Source organism: Quercus suber, unplaced genomic scaffold (assembly GCF_002906115.3).
Source record: "Quercus suber isolate HL8 unplaced genomic scaffold, Cork oak 2.0 scaffold_170, whole genome shotgun sequence".
NCBI classification, from domain to species: domain Eukaryota; kingdom Viridiplantae; phylum Streptophyta; class Magnoliopsida; order Fagales; family Fagaceae; genus Quercus; species Quercus suber.
This window is the reverse complement of record NW_027069630.1, coordinates 270,345-281,676: the sequence shown is the minus strand read 5'-3', so window position 1 is coordinate 281,676 and position 11,332 is coordinate 270,345. Positions and strand designations below refer to the sequence as shown.

General features: G+C 38.6%; 2 protein-coding genes and 1 non-coding gene across 3 annotated transcripts; all 3 read left to right on the top strand.

Moving 5' to 3' along the window:
* The first annotated feature begins 300 nt into the window (after positions 1-300).
* Positions 301-373, top strand: TRNAR-UCU (transfer RNA arginine (anticodon UCU)). Its single transcript has one exon. It is a non-coding gene; the product is annotated as a tRNA-Arg (tRNA).
* A 9,436-nt stretch (positions 374-9,809) lies between these two features.
* Positions 9,810-10,214, top strand: LOC112026658 (protein RALF-like 34). Its single transcript, XM_065777976.1, has one exon. The coding sequence runs from the start codon at positions 9,810-9,812 to the stop codon at positions 10,212-10,214; it is 405 nt and encodes a 134-aa protein (XP_065634048.1).
* Positions 10,215-10,442: 228 nt separating this feature from the next.
* On the top strand, positions 10,443-10,847 carry LOC136069443 (protein RALF-like 34). The gene has a single exon (XM_065777975.1). It carries the CDS (start codon positions 10,443-10,445, stop codon positions 10,845-10,847), a length of 405 nt encoding a protein of 134 aa, XP_065634047.1.
* Positions 10,848-11,332: the final 485 nt, after the last annotated feature.

Genomic DNA, 11,332 nt, shown 5'->3' with positions numbered 1-11,332 from the left:
AGAAAATTTTGAGTTTAATTGGCTAAAATGATATTTAATATTTGCAAATCGGTCAATACATTGCAATTAATCGTGTTTAGTGAAGGGTTTCAAGTATAAATATATTTGACTGGGAAGAAAATTTTTGTAACACCTTTTAGTTGGCTAATAATTTTCTAAAACGAAATAGTAATTGTTATATGTCTGGGCCCTGCGATACTTATTTAGGCTGAAGGTTTTGTTTCAACTAAAAAGCCCAAGTTTCATAAGACTAAAAGACAAAAGTAATAATAATAATAATTAAATACGACGGGCAACTAAGCGCCTGTGGCCTAATGGATAAGGCGTCTGACTTCTAATCAGACGATTGTGGGTTCGAGTCCCACCAGGCGTGTCCTCTTTCTCCAAACCTTTTTTTTTCAACTCAAATTCTGGTTGCTACACCTGGATGAAGAATTACTATGCCAACACTTCGGCCCAATGTAAAGCCCGTTTTAAAGCTTTTGGGCTGAGATCAGGTTTACCCAACTCAACAACCATGCAAAAAATAAATTACCCAGCTCAGCCTCAGATCATTACCTGAGAACGTCAATCGAGCTAGATTGCAATGCAAATAAAACTCTGCCCAATATTTGGGGCCTTCATGGCAACTACTCGGTCCAATGAACTCCTATCCTTTCTTTCCCTCGCTGAACAAGTTTTTGTCCAAACAGTTGGACCCATTGTGTGTGCATTGCGTCAATGTCGATTTCCGAGGCTTGAAAAATCCCCCAGATAAAAACTCTGTTATTCTCACAAATACAGATAAAAAATTTGCTGGATGTTTTGTCCTTGGTGCCCCTACTGCTCACTTTTGTTAATGTAATTTTGAAGGATCAAGCCTAGCTTGATGATGTTTCTCTGTTGTAATTTTGCCCTCTATTTGAATAAAACTTTTTAGAGAATACCATGATTTGTTGAATCCAAAGTTCATATGCCAAGTTATCAACCCTTGAGAGTTTTATTGTGACAATTTGGGTGTGTGTTATGAGAGTCTTCGGCCCAACTCTAGTTCTATTAATTAACTAATTCATTCCTTTTTACAATATATATATATATATATATTTTTTTTTTTTAAAAAAAAAGAAAGGAAAAAAAAACCCTTGAGAGTCCTGCTGGGTGGTTGGTATGCTGAGATGCAATGTTTTTTTTTTAAAAATTTATTTTTGATAAATGAGATAAATTTTCAATTTTTAGGTCTATTTCAATCTAATTAGTCTTTGTGGGTTCCAATTAGCTCAACTGGTAAAGTTTCTGATAGTTGTATAAGAGATCTGGGGTTCAATTCCTGCCTACACCAAAAACTGATTGGTGTCTTCGTCTGATGATAAAGAGCTATCTTCAGGAGCGGACACCATAGGTTGAAACTCTCTCAAAAAAAAAAAAAAAAAAAATCTGATTAGTCTTTATCATTTAACTCAAAACATCAATTAAAAATTTGTAACCTAAGGCCGTGTTTGATTTGCTAGGTTTTCATCACTCATTACTCAATTCTCATCACCCATCACTCACTTTTGCTAGGACCAACACCATTTCTGCTTATTTGGCTTTGTTTTGCTTTCTTACTTTCCATCACTCATAACTCAAAAAAAATGAGTTTTTTTTTTTGGATATCTCAAAAAATGAGTTAAAGTGAGTGAAAATGAAAATAGTTTTTCGGAGTTTCCGGATCATGAGTTATGAGATTTGGTGGCAATCTTGTAATTTCCTTAGAGCCAAGTGGGTCCCACCTGTATGTCTAGTCATATCAAATGCCAGAGAAGTAATAGTCACCAACGGTCATACAGTATTGTTCACTTTCAGCTTTAATGTTTTTCCCTTATTTCTCTCATTCACTCCCATTTCTCTCTGCACTTTCACTTTAGAGCTCTGTTCTTGTTTACGAAAGGTGAGAAAAATTTTCTCATATCTACTCTGTTCTTCACGAAGCTGGGTTCGGTTTTATTTTTTTATTTTTTTTTCAAACCTGTTTTTGGTTTTATGATTGTTGAACTATACATGTGTTTGATCATATCTCTCTCTACTGCTTCACATGAGGGAATTTCTAACAAATTTTTTGCTTTCTCACTTTCCATCACAGAGTTTATGATGTTCTTGGTGGATTCACTTTTCATGATTTCTATTGGTCATGGTCAAAATAAGAGCGTAAATTTTATTTGTATGAGATTTTAATTATGCGATCTACCTTAATAACAACACCAATTGAACAACACCTTACTATCTTCATATTAATAGAAACCTAACATAAAAAGTTTCAAATCTAGCCTCAGTCTTCTTGGGTAGAAAATGAGAGGCGGAATGGGGGTTTAAGAAGTTGATGCTCAATGGTGAGAGAGTGGAGAAGCTGAGCCTAGGTATTGTGGAATGGGCGAAGGGCTATGCGTAAAGAGGAGAGAGAGACTTGACGCGGGTAGGCTTGTTGCCATTATGTGCACCTGTTGAGCAATAAATTTTCATAGGTCCAAGTGAGTGACATAAATTTGTGTTTTAGAATTGGAAAAGCCATTGAGAATTTCCAGCCAAACGAACCAAAGAGTAGAGTTATGGGTAATTTTGAGTTAGAGTTATAAGAATTGAGTTATGAGTTTAAGTGAGGAGATTTGAGTGATGAGTGTTGAGATATGAGTGACCTCTAAACTTGATAACATATTAAAATATATACTTTTTATATATTTATGTGGGCGTTATCTCCTTCTTACTATACTTAATTTGTATAATTAAGCGATGATTTGCATTAATTCCTATTATTTATCTTTACATAATTTCTTAAATAAGATGTCATTTATTATGTGTAATTTTCTACTTTCAGGAAATCATGTGGAAAAGATGAGTTTACAAGAGTCTACAAGAGAATGGAGGCCAAACTAGAATTAAAAAGGAGCTAAAGGACCATGCTTAAATGTTTAAGGAGGTGCAACTGGAGTGCTTAGGTCGTTTACCATGTTTAGAAGTTTCAAATAAGGAAAGAAATCAAAGAGGCAGAATCTAAAAAGGAAAAATTAGATTTGAATACTGATCAGTATTTTGGGCGTATCTCTTTCCTAAAAAATCCAATTTACACAAGGCTAGATGGGTTGAAACTGTAACTTAAATATCTACAACTTTCCAGTTTTGAGTTTTTTGAAATTCTCAATTTTTGAAGGCCAAAATTAACTCACAAGTTACTGTTGTAAACCTAGACGAAAAATTAAAATAGTAAATGTTTTATTTTCTTTAAACATGTTTAAGTTAGGGTGTTGAATGGAGGCTGAGCAGAACGAATTTTGGAGGAAAAAACCTTGTATTTTCCTTTCTCTAATGGCAGCCTAAAACTCTTTGCTAGGGCTAGGGGTTATGTTTCTTTTATATGGTATGAATATTCAATGTGATTTTTTTCTAAAATTTTATCAACAACATATTTGATTGTTCAATTAGATTTCTTTTGATGTATCAGATCTTCCATGCTTTCAATAAGTTCAATTATGTTTTTCTTATTGTTTAGATGAATTTTTAATAGTTTTAAATAAAAATTAGGTTTTAAAATGAAAGAGTTTTTCTAAAAACTTTCCTAACCGCAGTATTAATTTAGGTTATCGTGCGTTCTTACATTGTCTCGGTTTATTGAAGATATTTCTGAATCAAAGACCCATGCATCCAGCACACATGACTTAAGGCTCCTTGAATCAAGCAATCACACCAAAGCTGGCAGCCAAAGTCAAATACGTGCCAAATAAAGGAGATCCTTCAATGGGATATTTTCATTTAATGTAAATATTATAATGGCAAATTTGTTGCCTTTCATTGTGTACAAATTCAATATATATATATATATATTTATATGAAAGTCCCTACCACACATTATGCAGTGAGTGGGAATTCCGAATCCCTTTGCTTTTATATGGTATCAGAGCCATAAAGGCTTTAACGCCAACTTCTTCTTTTTCAAATATTTCTCCCTAGCCAACCTCCTCTCTACTTTTATCAATGGCCTCGTCTAGTGTGTCAACAGGTCCTACCCAGCCCTCACAACCAAAGCCTACTTCTCCTATAACTGTTCTTAACCATCGAATCACCATCAAACTTTCTGACGACAACTTTCTACTTTAGAAAGCCCAACTAACTCCCTTTCTCAGAGGACAAAATTTGTTCGGCTATGTGGATGGCTCTATCCCTCCACCACCTCGCTTTTATCATACTACCTCCACTGATTCGTCTGAATAGCAGATGCTACCCAATCCAGCCTTTGATTTATGGCTTCAACAAGACCAAATGATCTTGTCTACTCTTCTATCGTCCTTTTTAGAAAAAGTTATGGCTCATGTGGTGGGCCTTGCCACTTCCCATGAAGTATGGACCACTCTAGATCGTCTCTTTTCATCTCAATCTCAAGCTCACATTCTCAAGATTCGATATCAACTCTCTACCTTGCAGAGAGGCAACCTCTCCATTTCTGACTATTACCAAAGCGCCAAAACACTTGCTGATACCTTAGCCGCCACTGGCCAACCTTTACAGGACTCTGAGGTAGTTTCTTACATCTTGGGCAGCCTAGATTCCACCTATGACTCCTTGGTCACATCCATTACCACTCGAGTCGAGCCTATCTCTCTGGAAGACCTTTTCAGTCATCTTCTAAGCCATGAACAACGCATTGAGCGAAACCATGCTACCCCAGATATCCCATTTCCTTCAGCGGACGCAGCACTTGATCTCCACCACACTCTCAGTCCTCTCATCAAGGACCATTTTATCATGGACATAACCATAATCGTGGTCGGGGGTGTGGACGTAATGCAGCTAATGGCAACTCACGTTCGATATGTCAGGTGTGCAAGAAACCTGGCCATATTACTCTCACTTGTTACCATTGCTTTGATCATTCCTTTCAAGGTGTATCTCCCAATATGGCTGCCTTTGTTACTGGTCCTCCATCTCAATTTGATGCTAATTGGTATCCAGATTCGAGGTCCACCAATCATTTGACACCTGATTTGAGTAATCTCAATTTACATGCGAATATCAAGGACCAGACCAAATTCGCGTTGGGGATGGAACAGATTTGGATATCAAACATGTTGGTTCTTCAAAATTGCTTACTTCCTCCACCTCTTTCCCTTTAAAACATGTTCTCCATGTTCCTGACATTCAAAAAAATTTAGTTTCTGTTAGTCAATTTACTCGTGACCATGATGTTTTCATTGAATTTCATGCTAACTATTTTTGTGTCAAGGACGAAACTACAGGGAGACTTCTTCTTCGCGGTCAATGTGAACATGGACTCTACCCATTCCCTGCCTCACTTCCATCTCGTCGATCCCCTCAAGCCTTTCTTGGAGTAAGTGTTCCTCTTGATGTGTGGCACTGTCACTTTGGACATCCTGCTTATCGCACTGTTCAACGCATTATCTCCCATTTCTCATTACCAGTTGTCAAGAATAAAACTGATGCTATTTGTGCTGCTTGTCAACAAGCTAAAAGCCAGCAGCTTCCCTTTCATGATTCTACTTTTCATTCCAATGCTCCTTTAGATTTAATATTCTCTGATGTTTGGGGACCTTCCCCTATTTGCTCTATTAATGGACATCGATATTATGTTAGCTTTGTGGATCATTTTTCTAAATTTACTTGGCTGTTTCCTATTAAGCTTAAATCTGATGTTATGAATGTTTTTAAAGTTTTTCAGTTGCATGTTGAGCGTTTATTTGACAAAAAAATAAAAGCCATTCAAACTAATTGGGGTGGTGAATATCGCTCACTCCATAAGTATTTCTCCTCTCTCGGTATTCTACATCTCTTATCATGTCCTTATACCCATGAACAAAATGGTACTGTTGAACGAAAAATCGTCATTTGGTTGAGACTGGTTTATCTTTATTGGCCAAAGCTTCCATACCTCAGTGTTATTGGGATAAAGCATTTACTACTACATGTTTCCTGGTAAATCGTTTACCTTGTCCGGTCTTAAACAATGTTTCCCCATTTGAAAAATTGTTTCAAGTTCAACCTGATTACTCCTTTCTAAGAACTTTTGGATGTGCCTGTTGGCCATATCTTTGGCCTTATAATGCCCACAAAATGGAATTTCGCTCAAAATTGTGTGTCTTTTTAGGTTACAGTTCTTCTCATCGAGGCTACAAATGCCTCCGTGTTCCTTCTGGCCGTCTCTGCATATCTCGGCATGTTATATTTGATGAGAATCTTTTTCCCTTTGCATCTAATATTTTTTCTCCCGTTGTTGGACAGGATGCCCTTTGTACACATGTGCCCACATCTATTTCTCCATCTTCATCACCAGTGGTGTCTCATCATCCTTCACATGTTTCTATCCCTTGTGTCCCACCACCTCTATTAGTGTTTTCTCATGTGTCTCACTCTCCTTCTCCACATGCTCACTCCCCTACCTCACCATCCACTACCTCCTCTCCTTCATTGCCCGAGGCTGAACAATCCACTAGCACCATTGGAATGGTACCATCTTCCCATCCATCTCCTCCTTCTCCTGTGCGCACACACCCCATGGTCACTCGGCTAAAACACAATATCACTAAACCAAAAGTGTTCACTGATGGTACTGTCAAATATCCTCTTTCTAAGGCTTTTACTGTGGTGTGTTCAAGAAAGACTGTTGAACCAACTTGTTTTTCTGAAGCTGTTAAACATGCCCCTTGGCGTATCGCCATGAATGTTGAATTTGATGCTCTTTTACGTAATGGCACTTGGTCCTTGGTTCCTGCCCATCCTTCCATGAATATTGTGGGTTGTAAATGGGTTTTTAAACTCAAACACAAGCCTAATGGCTCTATTGATCGCCACAAAGCCCGCCTTGTTGCTAAAGGCTTCAATCAATTGCCTAGCATCGACTTTGCTGATACCTTCAGCCCTATGGTTAAGCCCATCACAATTCGCACCATTCTTGCTCTTGCTGTGTCTTGCAGATGGACCATTAAACAAATTGATATCCAGAATGCATTCTTACATGGGTTTTTAGATAAAGAAGTCTACATGAAACAACCACCCGGCTTTGTTCATCCTAAATATCCTCATCATGTTTACAGGCTACACAAGGCACTATATGGGCTAAAGCAAGCCCCTCACGCTTGGTTTTCTCGGCTTAGTTCGAAATTGCTTGAGTTGGGTTTTCACGGCTCTCTCTGAAACACTTCCTTGTTCATTTCTCACCAGGAAAAGTTTCATTTATATGTTCTCATTTATGTTGATGACATCATCATCACTGGGTCCTCCTCTCCAACCGTTGACTCTCTCATACTCGCTCTTGGGTCCGACTTTGCTGTAAAAAATTTGGGTGACCTGCATTATTTTTTGGGCATTGAGGCCCACCGTTCACAAGATGGGCTATTTTTATGTCAAAAGAGGTATATTCTTTCTCTACTCAAGAGGACCAACATGCTCCATGCCAAACCAATAAGTTCGCCTATGTCTATAGCCCATCAGCTCTCGTTATTTGAAGGCAATCCAATCTCTGATGTCACTTAATATCGCAGCACCGTTGGGCTCTCCAATATTTATCTCTCACAAGACCTGACATCTCTTTTGCTGTCAATAAAGTTTGTCAATTCATGCATAGGCCAACAGATCTTCATTGGACTGCTGTCAAACGCATCTTGCGCTACCTTAAACATTCCTTGGATTATGGTCTTCTTCTTCGTTGCAACCCCTCTCCCCAACTCAGCGCCTTCTCTGATGCTGATTGGGCTGGTTGCCCCGATGACAGACGCTCTATCAGCGGATTTTGTATCTTTCTAGGGCCTAATCTCATCTCCTGGAATTCAAGGAAACAACCGACTGTGGCTTGCTTTAGCACTGAGGCGGAGTACAAAGCCTTGGCCAATACTACTGCAGAATTGAGTTGGCTTCAGTCTCTACTCCGGGAACTTGGTCTTTTCCTTCCTAACTCGCCCATTCTCTAGTGCGACAACATTGGTGCCACTTACCTCTCCGCTAATCCCATGTTTCATGCCCGTACCAAACATGTGGAAATTGATTATCATTTTGTCCGTGAAAAAGTTGCTCGTTGTGATCTTGATGTTCGCTTCTTATCTAGTAAAGATCAACTTGCAGATGATCTCACAAAGCCTCTGTCTTCCATTCGATTCTCCTTCCTTCGCTCCAAGCTCAACGTCCAGCCCCTCCCATTGAGCTTGCGGGGGAGTATTGAAGATATTTCTGAATCAAAAACTCATGCATCCAGCACACGTGAATTAAGGCTCCTTGAATCAAGCAATCACACCAAAGCTGGCAGCCAAAGTCAAATACGTGCCAAATAAAGGAAATCCTTCAATGGGATATTTTCATTTAATGTAAATATTATAATCCCTCAATGGGATATTTTCATTTAATGTAAATATTATAATGGCAGATTTGTTGCCTTTCATTGTGTACAAATTCAATATATATATATATATATATATGAAAGTCCCCACCACACATTATGCAGTGAGTGGGAATTCCGAATCATTTTGCTTTTATACAATTTAACCGAATCATAAGTATTTAATTGTACAAGAACAATCAATTATGAAATATATAATTTTTTAGATCACAAAATTTCATATCGATATAAGGAAACACCCTAATGCCTTAGTATTTACACTATTGACTTCAATTAGTTATCACTATTATTCTTGTTTACAAACTAGGCAAAAATTATTCTTCATCTTCAGCAAAAGTTTTTTTTTTTTAAATTATATTATCTTTGAATTATCCTGCTTCTTATGGTTTGACCTTAGTACTCTAAAAATTATATTGCTATAACCTCTTGCCATTGAGAATGAGCAAGCAAAACGAAACAGGGCCTAAATATCTTACTCAATGACTGTAACTAATTAAGTTAACTAAAATTCGCTAGGATAATAGGACACAATTAATCATTAATAAAAGGGTGAAAAGGACAAAAGAAAAAACCCACTTATTAGTGTAAATAATGATAAAAGCAAAAGAAAAGGGACATTTTCATGTTCAGTCGGAGCCCATCCGACCAGAAGCGCAATTTGGGAGCACCACGCCAAATGTATGTACGATCAACTTCAGCTTCTTGTCTTTATTAATTTGCTAATTCTATTGCAGCTAGGGCAGAGAAAAAAAAAAAAAAAAAAGTAGCAGTCAAAAGATTATTTTACAACCAAGTAAAAGTAAAAGAAAAAGGAAAATCTCAAAACCTTAATAAATTTGTATCTCTCGCCGACTCACCAGTCACCACCACTACTGCAAATCACGGTCCCACCCACCCGAAACCCCCAAATGGCCTTAATATCACACCGCTCACCTCTCAACAGGTAAGTTAAGGTCGTTGGGTAATGTATTTTTTAAAAATATGTTTGAATGAAAAAAATGTATTAAATTATATGTAATATTATTTAAAAATTAAAAAATATTACATAAAATGTTATACTAAATGGCTCTTAATCAGTACAGCTGAGCTGATCATATATACGTATAGAGCAGAGGGACGAGAGAGAGAGAGAGCAGAAAAGAGCAAGGTTTTCACAATGCACGAGGTCAAGAGCTAGGTAGAAAACACGTCAAATCTGATGCATTGAATATACACAGCTGTAACCCAATAATCTCTCTACCTTTTCTCTCTAGGCTATCACAGCTGCATGTGACCCCTTGTCCCCTTCTTTCACTGCCTCTCTGTACGAATGGCACTCAAACCCTTTCCCCCTCACTTCACTTCACTACAATAGAAAGTTAGAAACCGACACTCAAATCACAAACTAAAACTAGTACTAAAACGATAAAACCCACCACTACTCTTTCAGCTCTCGCTCTCTCTCTCTCTCTCTGCTTTATCCATGGCATACCCATCTCCTTCAAACCTTCTTTTCCTCTGTTTTCTGCTCGTTTTCGTCAACGTGGGTCCTTATGTTGTTGCTCAGCTCGAAGATTCGAGCTTGAATCTGATGGGTAGTAGTGAGGCATTTGAGTGGCCCACCACAACAATGTCATCACCGTACGACAGCGACGAGCTAGATGAAGAGGAAGAGGATGAGAACAGCATGGAGGGTGGTCTGAGTCGTAGGTCACTGTTCTGGAACAGAATGAGGTACTACATTTCGTACGGTGCACTCTCTGCCAATAGAATCCCATGCCCACCTCGCTCTGGAAGATCTTACTACACCCACAATTGCTTCAAGGCCACAGGCCCTGTCCACCCTTACACTAGAGGCTGCTCTAGAATCACTCTCTGCCGGAGATGAGGGGAGAGAGAGAGAGAGAGAGATCACAGCTGCATGTGACCCCTTGTCCCCTTCTTTCACTGCCTCTCTGTACGAATGGCACTCAAACCCTTTCCCCCTCACTTCACTTCACTACAATAGAAAGTTAGAAACCGACACTCAAATCACAAACTAAAACTAGTACTAAAACGATAAAACCCACCACTACTCTTTCAGCTCTCGCTCTCTCTCTCTCTCTCTGCTTTATCCATGGCATACCCATCTCCTTCAAACCTTCTTTTCCTCTGTTTTCTGCTCGTTTTCGTCAACGTGGGTCCTTATGTTGTTGCTCAGCTCGAAGATTCGAGCTTGAATCTGATGGGTAGTAGTGAGGCATTTGAGTGGCCCACCACAACAATGTCATCACCGTACGACAGCGACGAGCTAGATGAAGAGGAAGAGGATGAGAACAGCATGGAGGGTGGTCTGAGTCGTAGGTCACTGTTCTGGAACAGAATGAGGTACTACATTTCGTACGGTGCACTCTCTGCCAATAGAATCCCATGCCCACCTCGCTCTGGAAGATCTTACTACACCCACAATTGCTTCAAGGCCACAGGCCCTGTCCACCCTTACACTAGAGGCTGCTCTAGAATCACTCTCTGCCGGAGATGAGGGGAGAGAGAGAGAGAGAGAGAGCTACTGTATATCTCAGCCTGGAGTTGGATTACCACCTACGTTTCAAGGTTTTTATATATGTTAGATTAAAATGCTTATTATTTTCTTCTACTTATGTTGAGTGGTAAAATTGTGTGATTTTGGCTGTTTGGGCTGAGAATTGAAATTGAGTAGTAATGTAGCTTGTTTAATGGCGTCGCTTTGGTGCTAATTGAGTATTGAGTATTTGTATTTTATGCTAGGCACTCTTGTTTTTATGGGAATTTGTTTATAGTCTGATTCCTGGTTATGAATGGGATTCTCCTGGTTTAGTATTTTTATTTTCCCATTTGCCTAATTACATTGTAAGAGTTGAGCTTGATTATCATCGTTTGTGACTATATCTCATATCTGTGCTATGCTTATTTATCAGATGGGGATTGGGAGTAAGTTGAAATTAATTAGGTGTTATTTTAGCTACTTAGACGGCCAAAAGTGACTGG

Excerpts from the sequence above, each read along its gene's own strand:
- LOC112026658 (XM_065777976.1), top strand. The coding sequence starts at position 9,810 with ATGGCATACCCATCTCCTTCAAACCTTCTTTTCCTCTGTTTTCTGCTC.
- LOC136069443 (XM_065777975.1), top strand. The coding sequence starts at position 10,443 with ATGGCATACCCATCTCCTTCAAACCTTCTTTTCCTCTGTTTTCTGCTC.